General features: G+C 34.3%; 3 protein-coding genes across 3 annotated transcripts; 2 read left to right on the top strand and 1 right to left on the bottom strand.

Annotated features, from left to right (window-relative positions):
* The first annotated feature begins 2,596 nt into the window (after positions 1-2,596).
* Positions 2,597-3,657, top strand: LOC114745950 (thaumatin-like protein 1b). Its single transcript, XM_028934130.1, has 2 exons — positions 2,597-2,659; positions 2,805-3,657. Exons 1-2 carry the CDS (start codon positions 2,608-2,610, stop codon positions 3,482-3,484), a joined length of 732 nt encoding a protein of 243 aa, XP_028789963.1. The 5' UTR covers positions 2,597-2,607; the 3' UTR covers positions 3,485-3,657.
* Positions 3,658-5,467: 1,810 nt separating this feature from the next.
* Positions 5,468-6,751, bottom strand: LOC114745951 (thaumatin-like protein 1b). Its single transcript, XM_028934131.1, has 2 exons — positions 6,697-6,751; positions 5,468-6,208 (listed from the first exon to the last, which is right to left on the bottom strand). Exons 1-2 carry the CDS (start codon positions 6,749-6,751, stop codon positions 5,532-5,534), a joined length of 732 nt encoding a protein of 243 aa, XP_028789964.1. The 3' UTR covers positions 5,468-5,531.
* Positions 6,752-11,309: 4,558 nt separating this feature from the next.
* LOC114745957 (expansin-A9-like) lies at positions 11,310-12,365 on the top strand. The gene is made up of 3 exons (XM_028934139.1): positions 11,310-11,451; positions 11,663-11,966; positions 12,059-12,365. Exons 1-3 carry the CDS (start codon positions 11,310-11,312, stop codon positions 12,363-12,365), a joined length of 753 nt encoding a protein of 250 aa, XP_028789972.1.
* Positions 12,366-20,897: the final 8,532 nt, after the last annotated feature.

Below are 20,897 nucleotides of genomic sequence, written 5' to 3'. Positions count from 1 at the left end.
CGTGAGAAGTATGCGTGAGTTTTGGTTTGTAGTCTGGCAGAACTCCATGCGTTAAAAGTTCACTCGCTAAAAGTTCGTTAACTACTTAACATCACTACATGAATTGAAAATGTTAAAAACTACTCCCAGCAACTTTTACAAAACTAACTTTCTCCATTGTACGGCTTGCTTGCCAGACTAACTCTTGATTTAGATCAAAGTGCATTTGGCAAAAGAACTTTCGGGGTTGCAAACGTGAAAGCCGAACACCCTTCTCAAGCCTCGACATTGCAGAGTGAGAAGATGGTTTTGGGCTTCCACATTCCAAAAGGGCTGGCCCAATGTATTGTCGAAAGTTGTCCATAACCGGGGCTTTCCGGTCAAGATGGATCCACTCCCTTCGTCATATGTTACTGTAAAGTCCAAAATCCAACGAGGACTTGACATCGGTGATCGCCGGGGCCATTTCAGATTTTTCACTCTCATGCCCGGCTAGACCCACGCCTTAAAACATTTGATATGTGATTTTATATACTTCGTCTAATCCTTAATATAAGAGTTAGTTAATTATTTTAAGTTAAATATTTATAATAAGTAGATATTGTTTCTCTTAAAATACCCCTATTAATCAAATGACATTTGATGAATTATTTAACATCTGTAACTATTACGAGGATTAACTTGAAAAAATAAATAAATATGAGAGATAAAATAGATTGAGGTTTTATATTTAGAATTAAGTTGAAAATTAAATAAGCTTTTATATTAAGGACAAAAGGTAGTACTTCTTAATATAAGAGCTAGTTTGACTCTTAATTTTGTCCTAAGTATAAGACTCCAGTCCATCAAACCTATCATATTTTTTTTTTTAAAGTAGTCTTTTTAGTAGTTGTATATGTTACATGTTTCATTAAATGACAATTTTAGTTAATATTTTATACATATAATTAAAAAGGGTATTTTAAGGAAGATGACACTAATTTATTATAAATAACTAACTTAACAAACGTTCTTAATCTACTTAAATTAGTTAATTAACTTTTATATTAAACACAAGAGGTAGTACATACATAGATATGTGTGTATGTGTATATATATATCTTTTTTGTTGTTAATAGTCATACAGATGTTTTCTTTTTTAAGAAAAACATACACTTTTTTTTACTAGGCATAGGTATCATGTATTAGAAACAATTTTATTTAAAATATCGTTGAGTACTACTTGTAAGTACTTTTCTTAGTAGGGATTTGAATATCGGTTCATCCTATTATAAGAGACTAATTTTTTTTTATTAGACTCAGTTCTTATCCGTAAAAATATACACTTATGTTGAAAATAAAAGTATTAAATTGATTCAAGGCATCCATCAGTGAGGTGCGGAAGGAAGTGGAGTACTCAAGTAGTCAAGTCCAAAGCGACATCGGATGTACGTCAGTTTCACCCACAAATTTCGGGCCCAAAGGCTTTCCTCCTCGGCGCTCAGTTCTTGTGTTCCCACCACGTTGGACTAGCATTATCGATCCCGTCCAAATTATAAACAAGGATTATATTATCTTCGCTAAGGAAAAAAAATTAAATTAAAGGATTAATATTTACAATCTTGCTTGCCGGCCACGTAAAAAAGGGTGGAGCCCTTTTATTAATGATCGAATAGACAAACAATCGCAGGTTCTACTGAATCAAAGACGCCATGGTTAGATTTTCTTGGGAAACAAACATAAATTAAAATTGACACTTGAATAAAATGGTGGCATTTAATTTGTTTTTGGGCCTGAAACTAAAATAGACAGATGGACGAGCTATTGACTTATCTCACGTAACGCAACAGCTGGCGGCCGCATTTTGTTCCATGCCCTCCCTCACCCTGCTCCCACGATGCTTACTTATCAGAATGAAAACCTCACCGTTTTTTCCCCTCAAGCATTATATATATATATATATAACATTATTCATTATAATGAACAGATTAAATTTTAATAGCTAGATTAAAAAGGATATTTTAGGAAAGACAACACCTATTTATGATAAATAACTAACTTAATTTATTTTCTTAATCTCTTCAAATTAGTCAACTAACTCTTATAATTAGAACAAGAGGTAGTATAAGTATATTTCCGTAAACTATTTCAAACCAGTCTAGGAAAATTTGGTGATGTGATGAGACAAAAAATGCTCACAAAGTGAGAAAGTTGGAGCAGATCAGATTCCAGTAGGACAGATGTAAATTAAAAATTTCTTTTGAAATGGATACATACAGATTATACATGGATTTAATTTTTATTTAAATAGGATTATTTAGTTAAAAAGTAACGAAGAGATTATCTAAAATCAAACATCTAGACTAGAATGTAAATTACGAGTCACTCCTTGAATATCTGTGGCAGAAGAGACGAGGAAATCTGTCCTTTTTGAGAGAGAGAGAGAGAGACAGTGTTAGTTTATGAATTTTCAATGCTGAATGCGTACACGGAAGTGCCATGGACATTTACCTGATCACACAGTCCAACATTTGAAGCCTTGGTGCCTATATATACGCCTCTTCCCTCCTCGCCCCTTCTCATTCTCGTACACAGATCACACACACACATATACCTTCCCTATTATTACCAACATCGTATGCTCATACCATGAATACCCAAGTTGTTCTTTCCCTTACTCTGGTCTTCTTCTTTTTCTCTGGTATGTTCACCATGGCCTCCTTCTCTTCCTTTAACTTCTTTCACCTTCTCTGTTTTCTCGCCTTTTAATTTCTATATTACTTTTCTGTTTATTATGTTTTAAATACATCACGTTGTAATGCACATATATGTTTAACTTCAAGCAGGATCTCAAGCTGCCACAATCACTTTTAACAACAAATGCTCATACACAGTATGGCCGGCAACCCTAACCGGTGACCAGAAGCCTCAACTGTCCAAGACCGGGTTCGAGTTGACAAACGGAGCGTCAAGCACTGTGGACGTTCCATCTCCATGGTCGGGTCGCTTCTGGGCCCGAACCGGCTGTTCTAATAACGGGGGCAAGTTCACTTGCGCCACAGGAGACTGTGGCTCCGGCCAAGTGGCATGCAACGGTGCTGGTGGAACCCCACCCGCGACCCTAGTCGAACTTACTGTGGCGGCAAACAAGGGACAAGATTTTTACGATGTAAGCAACGTGGATGGGTTCAACGTCCCCGTGTCCATAGCTCCGCAAGGCGGTACCGGCGACTGCAAACCGTCAAGCTGTCCGGCGAACATCAACGCTGCGTGCCCGGCGGATCTGCAAATGAAGGGCTCAGATGGGAAGGTGATCGCGTGCAAGAGTGCTTGCTTGGCCTTCAATAAGCCCGAGTACTGTTGTACTGGGAGCTTCGCCGGCGGGCCAGACAAATGCCCACCCACCAATTACTCCCAGTTTTTCGAGAAACAGTGCCCTGATGCTTACAGCTACGCTTATGATGACAAGAACAGCACCTTCACGTGCTCTGGAGGCCCTAACTATGTCATTACCTTCTGTCCTTGAACGCTGGCGAGATGATGGGCTCTCATATTATTAATTATATATCCAGGTAACAAATAATAATGGCATGAAATAAATAATTAAGGTCTGATGAGAAGAATAAATTGGCCGCTCTTATTGGTGATTTTATCCTGTACTATCGATACATCTTTCTTGTATCTGGAGAAGGAGATATATATATATATATATAAATGTTTCTTTCAATTTTCTGAATGCCTTCAAACCCATTTACGTGTCGATATACATAGCACCGGGGCTACTGAACAAACGCTCAATTTATATATCGCATGTATAGATAACTACGTCTCCTTATTTTTAATATAAAAGTTAGCTAGATATTCAAATTAATCTTAAATATAAGACATCATTTTACTTTGTCTATGATATTTATCTATTTTGCTTCTAAGTAATCCCCATGATGATTACACATTCATTAATGGATAATTTCAACGTACTACCTCCGGTCCTAATTATAAGAGCCAGTTGACTGATTTGAGGAGATTTAGGAAGTAAGTTGAGTTAGTTATTTGTCCTAAATAGGTGTTATTTTTCCTAAAATATCCTTGCTGATCAAGTTTATTGACTAGAACTATCATTGTTATGAGGGCTACTTTGGAAAAAAAATATATATAAATATGAGAGACAAAGTGGATTGGGGTCTTATATTTAGGATCAAAAAATAAAAGTCAAACAGAGTCTTATATTAAGGACCGGAGGTAGTATATGATTAACAAAGACATTTGGGCCAAACGACATATATTTATTATAAATAACTAATTTAACTAATATTTTTAATACTGAATTGGGAGGTAGTAGCGTTCAAAATGTAACCGCTACTAAAAAGTCAATGCTACTTATCACAACTGTACATGAGCAAGATCACAATGAGTTGATATAACAATAACAAGTATGGTGGAATTTGTTGATTAACTAGACGGAAAAGGAAAGCTCCTGTATATTTATCTCTCACCGCTTGTATCCTGATGGTATTTGAAAAAAATGAAACTTTGGGGGTCATGGCCATTGCCGGGATCAAAATATTTCTCTGGATAATTGTTTATCAAAATATCCCAATTTTGTATCATAGTAAACAACTTATTTTAGCGGAAATTACAGTGAACAAAATTCATCCACACGAGTAAAGAACCTAGCCTCATTATTAAATAGTGCTTACTGAGCCCTAATAGCACCACATGGTTTAATAAAACTCAATGGCTCACGCTTTAATTTTGCTAGCTAAATTAACTCGTTTGTCTCACCTGATAACTATACTACTCCATCCTTTATTATAAGATCTTTTTAACTAAATTGTGCGGTTTAAGAAAACAGTTAAAATTAGTTAAAAGTAATTAATATGCAGCAAATGCAGTTTTCCCCCCAAATATACTCCTATATATAAATGGATAAATGTAAGAGAGTAATCGTGATATAAATAAAGAAAGAGAATGTACTCAATACATTAAATTATGGGTAAAATAGGTAATACTGCATTAAATGCTCAGACAAACTCAAAAAGGATTTTATAAAATGGGATAAACTTATTCAAAAAATTAGATATTATAATAAGGGACGAAGGCAGTATGTCTATATGACCGCGTTGGTACTGCACAATGTAATTTGGGCTCAGATATTTTAATGGACCGTTAATAACGCCGTTTTTTTTTTCAAAAAGAAAAAAACAAGTAACTTGAAAAGCTCATACAAATTTTCCAACACTTGTAGAAACAATTATTAATACTCCTCTTTTCTCATGTTCTCTAACAACTCGTATACGTATATGCGCTCTGAAGCCGAGGCATTCAGAAAGTCGTCAAAAGAAACATAATTTATTATTATAATTAATAATAATATATGTATTTACATCTTTGTAGATACAGTAACTGAAAGATACATGTATAACTATTAATACGCAAAGCTACGATAGTACAATATTCACCATCCATTAAATGCAGCGATTCATTCCCTCCTCACGATACATATTTCCTGCCATTATTATATATCATGTAGAGCACTTAATGATAATTATGAGAGATCATCTTCAACCTCAGGTTCAAGGACAGAACATGATGGCATAGTTAGGAGCTCCAGAACAAGTGAAGGTGCTGCTCTTATCATCAAAAGCGTAGCTGTAAGCATCAGGACATTGCTGCTTGAAAAACTTTGAGTAATCAGTGGGAGGGCAAGTAGCCGGCGTCCCAAAGCTCCCAGTACAACAATACTGAGGCTGATTGAAAGCCAAGCAAGCGCTCTTGCACGCGATCGCGTTCCCACCTGAGCCCCTCACTTGCAGCTCCGCCGGGCACGCCGCGTTGATGTTCGTCGGACAGCTAGATGGCTTGCACGCTCCAGTTCCACCTTGCGGAGCTATGGACATGGGGACGTTGAACCCGTCCACGTTGCTCACGTCGTAGAAATCCTGTCCGCCGTTTACCGCTACGGTGAGTTCCATTAGGGTTGCGGGTGGGGCCGCACCAGCGCCGTTGCATGCTAGTTGGCCGGAGCCACAGTCTGCGGTGGCGCAAGTGAATTTTCCGGCATTATTAGAACAGCCGCTTCGCGCCCAGAAGCGGCCCGACCATGGAGACGGAACGCCCACAGTGTTGGACGCTCCGCTAGCCAACTCGAACCCAGTTGTGGGTAGTTGAGACTTTTGGTCGCCGGTTAGAGTTCCCGGCCATACAGTGTATGGGCACCTGTTGGTGAAAGTGATTGTGGCTGCTTGAGCTCCTGCATGATAACGCGTGTGCGTTATTGAACATTACGCAGCTAAAATGTGTGTATGCGTTTAGTATTCCGAGAATACATGCACAATCAAACGTGAACTTAATATATAACTTAAATATAGGTCAACTACTAGTGTTTACTCCTCTGGTCCTATTTAAATAGTAAAGAGAAAAGATATTTTCTGATCCTATTTATAGGGCACCAAGAGAAATTTTTTATATGGATGTATAATTTTACTCTTTATTTATTATATTGTTTATACAAGGTATAATGTATATTAAATAGGGATAAAGTCAGAAAGTCATTAAATTTTAAATGAGAGCTAATAAAATTTAAGATTTTTTTAGTCTATGTCAAACATGCTGGAAGTACTTTATAAATAGGACCAGAAGAGTTTAAAAAAGAAGAGACATTAAAAGGAAGAAGAATAAAGTGATGATGAGAGAAATATTAGAGGAAGACAGAAGAGGTATATATAAATGCGAACATACCGAAGAAGAAGAAGAAGGAGGCCAGGGTAAGGGAGAGAACAGGCTGAGTATTCATGGTGGTAAAGGAAGGTAATGTAAGTGGGAGTTTGGAGGTGGCGATGGAGGGAATGTATATATAGAGGCAGCTTGGCTTGATGAAGCTAGCATCAGAGAGTGAGCCTTTGTCACGTGTCCATGGTGCATCGGGGAGCATTCATTTCTGAGCATAAGTGGACGCATTAAGTATATTGAAAATCCATACTCTGCCCAAACCCAAATAGAGTAGTAATTAATATATAAAATTAAAGTTCTGCCATTAATATGTAATTAAGGAGCACCCTCACAATTCATATTATATTATATACGACAAGTGGTTTGATTTTGCTTGATCAATTAATGTATTCCTCTACGACAGAGAAAGAAAAAAAAAATTAGTCCTATTTATAAGGCAAAGAAAGAAAATTTTTACATGAATGTACAATTTCACTATTTATTTATTATTGTATTAACTTTGTATATTTATTAAATATTGATAAGATTAAAATATGGTTGAATTTTAAGGTAGAGTTAATAAAATTTGAAGTTTTTCTTTTGTCCGTGTAAAATATATTATAAGTGATTTATAAATATGATTAACTTGAGAGATTACCATGAAAAGTAGACACAGCTGCCTTGTTTTAGGGAGGAGTAATGGAGAAAACAGAAGGGGCACTTCTGTCATTTTATTTTTCTTGTCACCACCAGTTAGTTAACAAGTACCCTTCTGGTTATATTTATAAGACACTTTCAGCATATTTTACACAAACTAAGGAAAACCTCAAATTTCATTAACTTTCATTTAAAATTTAATAACTTTTCAACTTTATCCTTATTTAATATACATTATACTTCATGTAAATAAAGTCAGCACAATAATAAATTAGGGATAAAATTATACATCAATACAAAAAATTTCTCTCAATATTTTATAAATAGGATCAAAAAGTACCATCTCACTCTGCCTTATAAATAGGACCAGAGGAGTAACATACGCACCAAAACTTCTTTTATGCAAGTCATATATAGCCGCAAAGTTCAGAAAATGGGAGCTTCAAATGAAGAATTGCGGGGGGAATCATCTTCATAAAACAGGAGAGCATAAATGTTAAGGCAGGTTTTTTCTCTCTTTTATTTTTACACAATAAACTAGATTTTCCTTTGCTTCGTTCTTTCCAAGCTGCACCGTTCTGTTTTTATAAATATTACTGATATGATATCAAATCAATTAATAACGAAGATATAGTAAATTGTATATTTGTTCACAGGTCACAATTCACAACACTAGTTACGCTACTACTTTCTGAGTAATAATTATGCAAATAATGGGACACTTAAGTTTAATATATATATATATATATATATATATAATCCCATGCCTGCGCGCGCAATCTGTGATATTATTTTAACCTTTTTTGTTGTACGGAATTGTTTATCAACCCCATAAGCACTTGTTAAAGTGTTTTTATACAAATCAAAATAATTTTTATTACATATTTACTTTATATACTGTATAATCGGATGCCAGAACAATCCATCACGCTTGCACAAAAACAAAATTTGCAACGTAACTCACCATGTTAAGTTAATGAAACCGTGCGTTTTGGTTTGTGCAATCAGGAGCGTCCATTTAACTCCTGAAAGATAGCTGTAGCGGATATCATCTCCTCCAACTGGATACATATATACAGTTTGTTCAGGTCTAGCTTTTCCACGCATTTGAACATACATTTGAATAAGTGTACACGAATTAGTTTAACTAACCAGAGTCACCAATATGGAAGCTGATCAACTGATTCCATACTTTTCTCTCTTCAGACGTGGAAATTTGCTTTTAACTGATGCAAGTAACGAATCATGTGCCATTAACTAAATCTTTTCTCCACACGCGGTTTTGCAGTGACCCTTGTATTCTATTACTAGCTTTTCTACATGTCTTTATTTATAAAGATAACTTAAAGATTAAATTAGAAACTTCATGAACTGAAATATTATAATGTTATTACATAGATGCATGAATTTGTAGGTGAACAACATGAGCCCATCCAATTAAGGCTGTTTTCTAGTCAATTGCGGTATTTAATTTGGGATTTCTTACGGACTTTCTGCACACGGAAAAAAAGGGTTTTGAATGAAATTAGTCAATAATATACACCTGTCTATTTTATAATTAACCAGCCTTCAAAAAAATCCACATTTGCTTGGCATATTTTATCTTTGTTCCACTACAACATTTGTTTGTTCAACATAGAAGAAACCCGATGTGGTTGAGGATTGACGAAGAAACCAGACCTGGCGTCACTTTGGACTTGACTCCAATACCTCAACCAATGCGCGCTGAGGTCCAATTTTCTTCCCCTGACTTGACTTCGTCTTTAATTTCATCCCCCATGAGTTTATCTTTTAATTTATCCATCACTGATCTTGGCGTAATGCTTGGGCATGGTTGTATAAACAAAATTCTTTATAAACATATAAAAAACAATGTCATTATTATCTCTTATTACTTTAATTAATTTTATATGTACAAATAACATCTGCTCGGCTGCTCCATTTTTAATTATGATATATGAGATTAATTAATAATTATATCAATAACAATGCCATCATAAAACTTCCACGTTTCCAGAAGAATGCTGCTGGTTGGGAGGCGTGCGTGTGTTTCATTCGAATGTTGAATCCAAGGCTAACATGTGCAAGTCTCTGACATATTAAGATTACTCATTACGAACAATATTCTACCATGTTAGTTATTAATGTAAGGCTAAATTAAAAACTCGATATTGACTCTACATATAATATCTATTTTACAAGTTTATCAATTTTTTTCCAAATTGATCATATTAATATTCTTTCAACAATAATTAAGTAAGAAAGGAGATGACAAAATTAGAAAATATGCTTAGGATATTTTTTTTTAAAAAAAGTCATGTTAATTAATATAACTAATATTTTTAATTAATTTACTTAGATTAATTAATTAGGTCATACGTTAAGAATCAAAAGAGTATTTATTAGCGTTGAAGATAATGGGCATCCAGGTCGCGGTCACGCAAGGATAATTAAACTCAGCGGTTGGTTTCAAATTAAGCATTTTAGTTTAATTTATTACCCAGTTGAGCCATTACGGAGAATATAGAGGAGACTGAAAATGATCTAATAATAAGAACACAATGCCAACAACATGGTCCGTCGACATACGTATTCATAAAAATGAGATCCCTTATTACTCTGCGTACCCAATCGTTCTGATGAAATACCAATGGCGGCGGTTCGTTACAAGAGCACTTATTCTGAAGAAACCAAACCCGCCACACAATCCATGAAAGAAGACTACACTCCGTTAGTTGCATTAATTAATTCTAATTCCATAATTTTTGCGGGTCTTAGAAGGTAAAGAGTGGGTAAAATTAATCAACGAGCATTAGCCGGGAAAGCTGAATTCAAAGTTGTGTTTGAACTTTGAAGATATTAAATAAAACATTTCACTGAAAAAAAAAAGATATTAAATAAACCAATTCTGATTGCTTCATTCACTTTATATTAAGAATGTGTTTGAATCAAAACCACACTATAGTTTTAAAAGTAATTCTACAGTATACAAAATAAATATGTGAAGGAGTTTATCTCGATTTGTAAAAAAGTGCTTTTAAAAAGTATTTCTTGTGATATCCAAACACCTCATAAAATGTTCCAGAAAATTATTCTACTGTGCGCGCAAGGCTCATTAATTACTGTTTTATTTTATTTAACATTAACAAAGTTTAAAATCCCCTTGCAATTATGGGTGCGAGCTTGTGCATGGGGGCCAGATCGCGATGGTACTTATCCCAGCCTAAGGCCCAGCCTTAACACGGGTTTTCTTAGGATTTTGTTAATCACCTGGCCCAACAACTAAAACCAGGTTACCGAAGAGTTGGGGCCCACCGGCACCATGGCATCTGGCCATCTATCTTCATCGGGGCCTAAGGTCCGCGGCGGAGCAGGCGACCTTGCCAAAGTCAGCAGAGCATCCAGTTCGAGCTGAGAACCGACCAGACCAAGAGGATGGTACTTTCACGATCTCAAGGCCGGTCGTGGGCAATTAGAGCCTCTGGTCATCGGCTCGCGTTGCCGGCCATACTGTGTAAGGACACTTGTTCAGAAAAGTGATTTTCGCAGCTTGAGCTTCTGCATGAAAATGCGTTGGTAGTCCCATTAGTCCATTACTATATATACAGAAAAGTTTGTGTACATTTGTGTCTCCCTGTGGTTTTTAGGTTCCCCCCCCCCCCCGGCGGGCCCATTCTCTATTTTCTAAATTTCATATTTTAGTAATAAAAGACCTAAACAACAAGATATTTGATAATCCATTTTTTTCAATCTGATGCCGAAAATATCCGACCAACAATAGCCTGTGGCTGGCGACCTCATATGGTAAGAGAGGCGCAGAGTGAAAATCTCGCCCCTGTGCCTAAACAAGAAAAGTATACTTAATATTGCCAATTTCTTGTACCGCATATATATTTAGTCAAAACATTTCTACGATAAGAGATCCCATGCACACACCAGAAACAGAAACCCACGACAATAATATTTGGTAAACCTCAATTGTCACCATGGCCTTTTCTTTTACCACCCTTTTCGCCTCCTCCTTCCTCTTTCTCGTGGCTGTTCCGCTCCCTTGCGTGCGCGCAACTTTCCCAGGTCCATGGAAGAAAGCTCAGGCCACCTTCTACGAAGGAAGCTCCACATCATACGGTGTGTGCGTGTAACAAGCATTGCAAAATTCTAATTGATACTACTATATAACTAACATTACACTCCTTCAGTCCTAAATATAAGACCCTTATACCAGTGTGTATAAGGGTCATGTATTTAGGACCGGAAGAGTATATGATATCTTTTCTAGGTTTTTTTTGGGTCAAGATATATTTTCTAGTTAATTAAATCTAGTTACATGTGCGCGCAGGGGGAGCATGTGGATACGATGATGTCGCACGACAAGGGTACGTTGATACAGCAGCGGTGAGCTCGGCGATGTTCAACGAGGGACAGAAATGCGGGGCGTGTTACGAAATTCGATGTGTGGATTCTCCTCAATGGTGCAAGCCAGGCCAACCCGTTGTTGAGGTCACTGCCACCAACCTTTGCCCGCCAGGCTCCGATGGAGGATGGTGCAATCCTCCAAAAGAGCACTTTGATTTAGCCAAATCTTCCTTCACCAAGATCGCCACCGACTTCAAGGCCGGCGTAGTCCCCGTCGAGTACCGCAGGTTCATTAGCCCTGTGTTGATAATATAGCTCTAATAGTTTTCAATCTGTGCACCTGATGAGATCGACGGTGTGCGTGCGTGTGTGTGAATAGGGTACCGTGCAAGAAGACGGGAGGGATTAAATTGAAGATAACAGGGAATCCATACTACAACGCGGTGTCGCTGTGGAATGTGGGAGGAGCCGGTGATGTGGTGGGCGTGCAGGTGAAGAGTGGGAACTCGGAATGGAAAGAGATGAAGAGAGAGTGGGGTCAGAAATGGGTGCTTCATGATAAGTTAGTCGGAGGCGACTTGAGCTTCCGTGTCCAAACAAGCGATGGCCAGGCCGTGACCTCCTCCTCTGTTTGTCCCAGGGACTGGGAGTTCGGCCAAACCTATGAAGCCCAGAACTTTGTTTAGAGTACGTGTAGATAATGGTCTTCCTAAACCCTAGCCACCTGGTAAAAACAGATGTTGTTTCGGTTAATTAATTATGAGAAAAAGAAAAACCAGTTTTAGTACTCATCACAGTGATAAGCATCATAATGTTTATTAAATCTCAACCATTTAAATTTAATATAAACAACCAATATTTAATATTTAATATTTTTGTTTTTTTAAAAAGTGTTTTTCTTTTAATAGGTATGTAATCAAAATAAATATAATCTCTTAACTATATGTTTTTAAAAAGAAATTTTTTACTTAAAACTTATTGGTTGAAAATTTTAAATTTAGACCATTAAAGCTGATTTTAAATAGTTTAGATTTCACTACAATAATAAGTATCATCTTATTTGTTATTGTGATAAGCAATAAAACTCGTTTCGGTAAAACAACACTATTTTTCGCTCCCTTGTAGATCGTGTTCAGGGATGAGAACACTTGTCTGCTGGCATTATTCGGCATACTGCGATTATTCCAGGATGAAGGGTGCAGCAGCGGGCTCCTTTTCATCCGCTGCGGATCTTCAAGGCATCTTTAATTGGGTCGGAAGCCCGTTGGGTTTTATTAATGTTTGGCACTTGAATTTTCTCTCCACCGGACGCTAATCTTATCCAAACAATATTCGGCCCAAGAAAGAATTCACTAATCTATATACATTCAAATTGACTTGAAAATTAACCAACAGGGATTGGGTCTAGCAGAAGAGACTAATCCTTCATAACGTGATGAACTAAGATTCGAATCCTTGCTGGGAAAGGTGAACACATTTAGTACCCGACAGTATCTCGAATAAGATTACTTCTAATAGAAGGATACCTATGCTTTAGCAAAAAATACAAAGAAAGACTCGAAAATTTGATTTCGATCAATGAAAGCAAATGAAGGCTACATTAAACAATTATTTACACATGTGCCAAAATTCAGGGAACCTGAGGAACATGCAAATTCCAATATACTCCTCCGGTCCTTAATATAAGACCCATTTAATTAATTTGACTGAATTAAGGAAGTTAAGTAAGTTAGTTGATTATAAGAAAAGTGACACATTTTTCCTAAAACACCATAATCATCTTTCTTAATACCCCCTCTCCCTCTTCTACTTGATTATGATTGAGGGAGTATCCATAGGGGTAGTTTAGAAAAAATTAATAAATATAATAAATGTGTCTTATATTTAGGATCAAAATCAACTCAAGAATTGGGTCCTATATTAAGGACCGGAGGAGTATGTATGTTATCGATCATTATGTCGTGTATAGGTTATGCTAGCTGGCCACTACCCTTGTTGGAGATTATAAATACACGTGCCTTTCTAATCCTCCACTTGGGGAAATGCCCACTCGTGTGCTCCTGCTTGTGATGCGGTTTCCATCGACTTGGTTAGGTCAGATTTTAATTACTTTTATATCAGTGCCCCGTTGTTTAGTCGTGAGAAAGGCCATTATCACTTTCATCACAACCTCCTAGCTAGTTGAAGTTCTGAATCATATTATAGTACTATGTACGTATTTAATGTTAATTGACTGTGACAATTCTTCCTCCACTTGCTAAATTAACCCACAACATGCCACACAACCTAGCACGATATAATCTTATAATTCAGCGTGCGTGTCGAAAACTACGTAACCAAAACTACGCTATTTTGTTTGGCCAAAAAAAAAAACTACGTTATTTTGTCCAAAACTAATCTTTTGATTTCTAGCCATAGCTACAGTACGTCATTTTGTCCTTTTTACCTACTTTTATATCTCCCCCGTCTTCTAATGTGATACTACAACCACGTTATCTTGGCACGCAATTGAGAAGGGGGGAATAGTAATATGTTATTGTGCCCTTGAAACGTAGTTAGTTAACATTAACGATAATAGACGTTATTTAACTAAGTGGCGTCGGATGGATGAATTGTATGACATTATTATATTCTATCAACAATTATAGATCTTAGGATGAACCATTAATTAAAAAAAAAAAAACGTTTTGTCCAATGACTTAATTGAAAAACGTAATATTAGCCAAAATCAAAATATTTTGAAGCCGCCGTGATGTCACCGGATATGCTTCCAGACCAATTAGCAATGGCCAGACGGTATGCTTCAATGTGGGTGCTTTGTTGATTAATTAGTAATTATGGGATAGTGATTTTACAATTTTTTTAAAAAAAGATTTCTTTTGCGATGGTGGATCATTGTTGATAATATTAATTACTCGAGACTAATTCATAATTACTTAACACATATAGAGAATAGTAACGTATAGTTGCATATGCATATGGTGTCGTGCGATATATATGAACCACACATGCAAATTCCACGCAGGGATCGACGAATCGAGCGGGTCAATCATTCAAATGAACATCGTCAGGCTTGATATATACGAAAAGCGACATTGAAAGATAAATTTAATTTAAAATTGGACTGAATTACATTTGAAATTGAATTATTCAATCTTCATTTATTTTATTTATACATATATCATTCAATGCGAGTGGGACAAATGGTTGTGGGGTTGAGGATAATGTTGCTCTGTGGGTCTTAATAATATAAAATGTTATTATTATAAATAAGACAATATCTTAATCCTAGAAGGCGAACCTCCTTCACAGAAATAACCGGTATGTGTTTGTGTGTGTGTGTGTGTGGATTTAAAGGAATCTTTATGTGGTGTAACTCTGAACTATGTGCAACTGATTCAGACAAGCATAGAAAGCGATAACCACCAAACATTTTTCTTTTTCTTATATATTTTTCCACGCGATTTTTTCCCTTTCATATAAATTTGGTTCTGTAAAATGATCTATTATTTAAAAAAATAAAGTAAGACGAAAAACCAAAAAAAGAAAAGAAAAGTGTTGGCCACGGCTTGTAGTCAGTGCGTCGTTATTAATACAGATTTTTCATATGAAGTTTTATATTAAAAAATTGAATATCATTCAATACTTCCTGTTGTTTTTAGAAGGTGAGAAGATATAAACAAAATGAAAAAAAGAGTATAATTAATAGATGGAAAAAATGATATAAAAAAATTGAAAATTACAATTTTTAAATTTAAGCACCTGGGAGGTCAAAATCTCAAGAAAGAAAATAATATCTAATATGGTATTTTGCAAATATAATCAAACAACTAAAATGCTCATATATCGATTTTTTTTTTAAAAAAAGCTATTAAATTTGTCATTGTCAAGACATTTTTTATCATTTGTTGTTCAACACTTGTCATTGTCAATTTATAACTTATTAATAAATACTCTTCCGGTCCTTAATATAGGACCTAATTGTTAAGTTGATTTTGATCCTAAATATAACACTTATTTCTCATACTACTTCCGATCCTTAATATAAGACCCTATTTGACTTTTATTTTGGTCCTAAATATAAGACCTCAATCCACTTTGTCTCTCATAGTTATACATTTTTTTTTCAAAGTAGCCCTTCTAACAATGATAGTTCTAATCAATACATTTGATTAGTAAGGATATCTTAGGAAAAACAACACCTATTTAGGACAAATAACTAATTCAACTTGCTTTCTTAATTTCTTCAAATTAGTCAACTAGCTCTTATAATTAGGACCGGAGGTAGTATTTATCAGTTTTTTTTCTAAATTACTCTTATGGATACTTCCTCAACCATAATCAAGTAGAAGAGGAACAAAAGATATTAAGGAAGGTGATTATGGTGTTATAGGAAAAACATTTATATTTCTTATAATTAACTAATTTACCTAATTTCTTAATCTAATCAAATTAGTTAAATAGGTCTTATATTAAATATTGGAGGAGTAACTTGTTATTATCAGTATATTTGTCATCATTTACTATTCAACACTTGTCATTATTAGTTCATAATTTGTTAATAAATTTTTTGATATAAGGACATTTTTGTTATTTAACTATATTTATAAAATATCATATCATCGCTTTCTCTTCTTAGAACTTTGAAGTCTTAGGTGCGAGATTAGAATATTACAATTTTTAAATTTTTTTTAAAATATCATTTTCCCTTAGTAGACATCGCACACATTCGTTATTTATTTTATAATTTCAATTTTAGAAAGACTTTTAAAGGTTCTAAGGTGGGAAAAGTTGAATACAGCTCATGTCATGCTACTTTCCTGGTTCAGGCCAGGAAGCATTATTAAAAAAAACAATAAGTAATTTTATGATTAAATTAATCGGCAAAATTGTATTAAGGTGCATACGTCACGCAACGCAAACAACAGTGGGCATGCCTTGCCATATAGAGGGTCGCTACGCTACGTCGGCAAATCAAGCAAGCGCGCATGATAGGTGAATTTGAGAAGAGTTGAGTAACATCTTCCCAACACCCGCTGGGGGTATTTTTGTCATTTGATATAAGATATTGCTGCCCATTAGATTCTCACTCAAACTTTTTATGCGTTTTATGTGTAATAATATTGTTTGAAATTGTATTTTGTGCGGAATGATTTCTATGAGACCAATTATATAATGTGTTCCTCTCAATTAAAGAGATATTTGGATAAAAACTAAATCACGGTTTTAAAAATATTTTTACAATATATGCAATAAATATATAAAGAAATTTGTCTTGTTTAGTAAAAAATTGTTTTTTAAAAACACTTTTATATGTTCCTAAACACCTCCTCAGTCTCCCTAGCTCCCTCAGAAGGATAAATAAATACTCCATAATACCAAATAATAACAATAATAATGCACCAAGCTGGCGCATAGTGCTGTGACTATGAGTGCATAGTTGACCCCTCTCGGCAGGATTTGGACTCCCTCTAATCTTTAATATAAATATTATTCAATCAAGGTAAATAAATTTAAAAAAATTGTTAAAATTAATTATTTACAATAAATATGAGTTGAATTATTTAAAATATCCTTTTAATTTTAACTATCTTTAAATAAAAATCTCTTTAATATGTATAATCAATAGAAATACTTTAGAATTATAAATTTGAAAGAAAAAATGAATTGAAGTCTTATATTTAATACTAAATATAATTTTTAACTAGTTGTTATATTAAGAACCAGAAGTGATATCTCTAATTTAATTTGTTGAATTCCAGAATTGGCTTAAGCAGCGTTACCCATCACTTAATCGCCATGTTACGTTTACGATGCCTATTTGTTTCCTTTTAAAAACAATAAGTGGCCATCGAAGAAAATGACGCGATTCTATTAATCATCAATACGATTTTAATTAACATGGATCACTCGTGATGTAGCGATGGTTAACGGCACTACAAATAAGATATTATTATTTAATCAAAATAAAAATGTCTGCCAACAAATATTTAAAATAACAATACCAATAAAAAATAGCTTCCCCTTGCAAATGGCCAAAAACCAAAAAGAAATTAAAAAAAGGGAGAGCGGGCGGAAGGTCGGTTGGAAGGATGCGGAAGTCGTTGCTAAAATGAGACCATAGAAAGGGGAAAAAGAAAAATACTCCTCCTGTTTTTAATATAAGGTTTACTTAACTAATTTAATTAAATCAAGAAGGTTACGTAAGTTAGTTAATTACAAGAAATATGGCATGTTTTATCTGAAACACTATAATCATTTTTCTTAATATATTTCTTTTCTCACTTACTTAATTATGATTATACTACTTCCGGTCCTAATTATAAGACCCAGTTGACTAATTTGAGGAGATTAAGGAAAGAAGTTAAATTAGTTATTTGTAATAAATAGATATTGTCTTTCCTAAAATATCCTTACTAATCAATTATATTGGCTAGAACTATAATTATTAAAAGGACTACTTTGGGAAAAAAATGCATAAATATGAGAGACAAAGTGGATTGGGGTCTTATATTTAGGACCAAAATAAAAGTCAAACAGGGTCTTATATTAAGGATTGGAGGTAGTAGTTGAAAAAGTATCTTTAAAGGTAATTTAGAAAAAATTGATAAAAATGAGAAATAATATTTATGACCAAAATTAACTTAATAATTATTATATATTAAGGACTGGAAGAGTATAATACACATTATATAACCATGATTAGCCGTCAAAGCTGAAAACCAGGGAGGAACTAGCTAATTAAGAAATAGCGGAATGAGAAAAGAAAAAAGAAATTACCGACAGATTGGTTTGGTGCCATATAATAATTGGTAATCATAAGATGACGAGAGCGGTAGCGATGGACCAAGCTTTCAGAAACCACAAGTTTTTTTTTTTTTATCTGAATCAGAAACCACAAGTTGCTAGCTAAGCCAACACAACTCTCTTGCCCGTTCTCCATGTGTCCTTTTCCCCCCACAATATCTTGCCGACCAATATCACGCTTTATATTTTTATGTATATCGTCATGTGTTCAATTCAACATCTACACATCCTCCACTAATTAATAAATTCCAGCTGCCTAGCTTGAACCAAAATCCAACACACTAAGAATTTCATCATATGGTCTCTTTTCATGCTAAATTTTGATTCTTCTGTTCAATAACACGATGATGATTCCTGTTAGATCAGAACAAGAAGACGTTGACATTTCTGATCAGAAATTAGGTTAATGGGGGAGGGTTGGCGATGAAGTGGACGGTGCGCCTTACATAATGATGCGGCTCTTTCTTAATATAAAAAATAAATAAATAATTTAAAGATATTAAAAAATTAGTTAAATTAATTATTTATCTTAAGTGTGTGTTGACACATTTATAAAATATTCTCTTTAATTATGTGTATTGTGATATTTTTTTATTGAAACTTCTTGTAATCGATAAGGATGTTTGAAAAAGTAAGAGGCAAAATAAATTGAAATCTTATATTTATGACTAAATGTAACTCTTTAACTAGTTCTTATATTAATAAAAAGAGGTAATATATGCATGACAAATCAGTGTTAACCTTAATACGATAATCCTATATATATATATTCTTCTGGTCCTTAATGAAAAACCTAACTAACTAATCTGAATAGATTAAAAATACTAATTAAATTAGTTAATATAATACGTTTTTTTTCTAAAACATTCCTAAATATTTTTTTTAATTCTCTCCCTCCCTCTCATACTTGATTGCTGTTGGGAGAATATCTATTGAGTTATTAATTTGAAAAAAACAATAAACCTGTGAAATAAATCTTGTACATAAGATCAACATTAATTTTTTAATTAGATCTTATATTAAGAACCAGAAGAGTATCATATATGATCATCCTTCTGCTTAATCTTTTCGTTTTTAGCAACGACAGCCACAAAAGCTAGCCAGTGTTTCAAGAGGTATTTATCTAAATGATGAACGCGCACTCAAAAGGTTCCAACTTCCAAATGCCCACCGACGCTATCTCTCGGCCGGGGCAAATACTATCGTGGGTAGCTTTCTGATTATATTCGCAGTTTCTTACCGCCTAAAATTGCAATATATTCTTCATTAAACTATATATTAATCAACTGGGATTAATTTCCTAACTTCAATAGGCTAGTTTTTTTTTTTTTTTTAAGAATACATCAACGACGTACTTCTCCGTCCTCCACGTGTTGGCGGGAAAGCGATGTGGTTCGTTGAAGTATTCAACCGTCACAAGAATTAAGAAACACGGGGGACGAGCTTGTTATTTTCCTCCCCAGCGTCATCTTAGAAGGGATGTGATGCACAAATTAACATTAGGAGCTCGGATCTCTTCTTTGTTTTTTCCCCGTTAATAACGTTGTTCAAGAATTTCGCTTGGAACTCTTTCAAATATTCATCTAATCTTATTTATAAGATACTAACTATCTATTAAAATATAACAATTTTCTAACTTTATTTTTATTTAATATATACTCCTTCGGTCCTTAATATAGGACCCAATTGTTGAGTTTGTTTTGGTTCTAAATATAAGACCAATTTATCATATTTATCAATTTTCTCTAAAGTACCCTTATAGATACTCCCTCAACCATAATCAAGTAGAAAAGGGAGATGAGGTATTAAGAAAGATGATTATGGTATTTTAGGAAAAACATGTTACATTTTTTTATAATTAATTAACTTACCTAACTTTCTTAATCTAATCAAATTAGTTAAATAGGTCTTATATTAAGGATTGGAGGAGTATATTTTTAAAAATTAACTATCTATATTATAATAGATGAGAAACAATATAGTATATTCATAGTAAAAATTTAATAAAATAATTTATAAAGATTAAATTTTTTTCCCCTGCTGAATAAATAGGGCTCGTAATAATATTAAAACAAATCTCTTTGAAAGTAATTAACTTGGGGATGGGACAAGAATTGTGTTTCACAAGCCTGTGTTATTTTGCTTTTTTGGTCAAAAAGCCTGTGTTCAGATGATCATTGAATCCCGTGAATGTTTTAAGCTTGCTAATTATTGTTATCCTACTCCCAGTCCTAAACATAAAGCCTTCGGAGGAGTATTAGATTTTAGAAACGGCTTACATAAATGATATTTCTTCCGGTGCCTAATATAAAAATTTATTAGATTTTTAATTTGGTTCTAAATACAAAATCATAATCTACTTTATTTTTTATATTTTTTTTATTTATTTAGATAGTTTTTGTAATAGTTGG

The sequence above is a fragment of the Neltuma alba genome, unplaced genomic scaffold, assembly GCF_004799145.2.
Source record: "Neltuma alba isolate B1F8T4 unplaced genomic scaffold, ASM479914v2 tig00004862_pilon, whole genome shotgun sequence".
In the NCBI taxonomy this organism is placed as follows: Eukaryota; Viridiplantae; Streptophyta; class Magnoliopsida; order Fabales; family Fabaceae; genus Neltuma; species Neltuma alba.
Note: the sequence above shows the minus strand (reverse complement) of the source record. Positions and strands in the feature narration are given on the sequence as shown.

What these genes read in the sequence shown, in the direction of transcription:
- LOC114745951 (XM_028934131.1), bottom strand. Translation starts at nt 6,751, where the DNA reads ATGAATACTCAGCCTGTTCTCTCCCTTACCCTGGCCTCCTTCTTCTTC. An exon ending in CTCCTTCTTCTTCTTCTTCG is followed by an intron (nt 6,209 to 6,696) that starts GTATGTTCGCAT and finishes GTTATCATGCAG; the next exon opens with GAGCTCAAGCAGCCACAATC.
- LOC114745950 (XM_028934130.1), top strand. Translation starts at nt 2,608, where the DNA reads ATGAATACCCAAGTTGTTCTTTCCCTTACTCTGGTCTTCTTCTTTTTC. An exon ending in GGTCTTCTTCTTTTTCTCTG is followed by an intron (nt 2,660 to 2,804) that starts GTATGTTCACCA and finishes AACTTCAAGCAG; the next exon opens with GATCTCAAGCTGCCACAATC.
- LOC114745957 (XM_028934139.1), top strand. Translation starts at nt 11,310, where the DNA reads ATGGCCTTTTCTTTTACCACCCTTTTCGCCTCCTCCTTCCTCTTTCTC. An exon ending in AGGAAGCTCCACATCATACG is followed by an intron (nt 11,452 to 11,662) that starts GTGTGTGCGTGT and finishes ATGTGCGCGCAG; the next exon opens with GGGGAGCATGTGGATACGAT. An exon ending in GTCCCCGTCGAGTACCGCAG is followed by an intron (nt 11,967 to 12,058) that starts GTTCATTAGCCC and finishes GTGTGTGAATAG; the next exon opens with GGTACCGTGCAAGAAGACGG.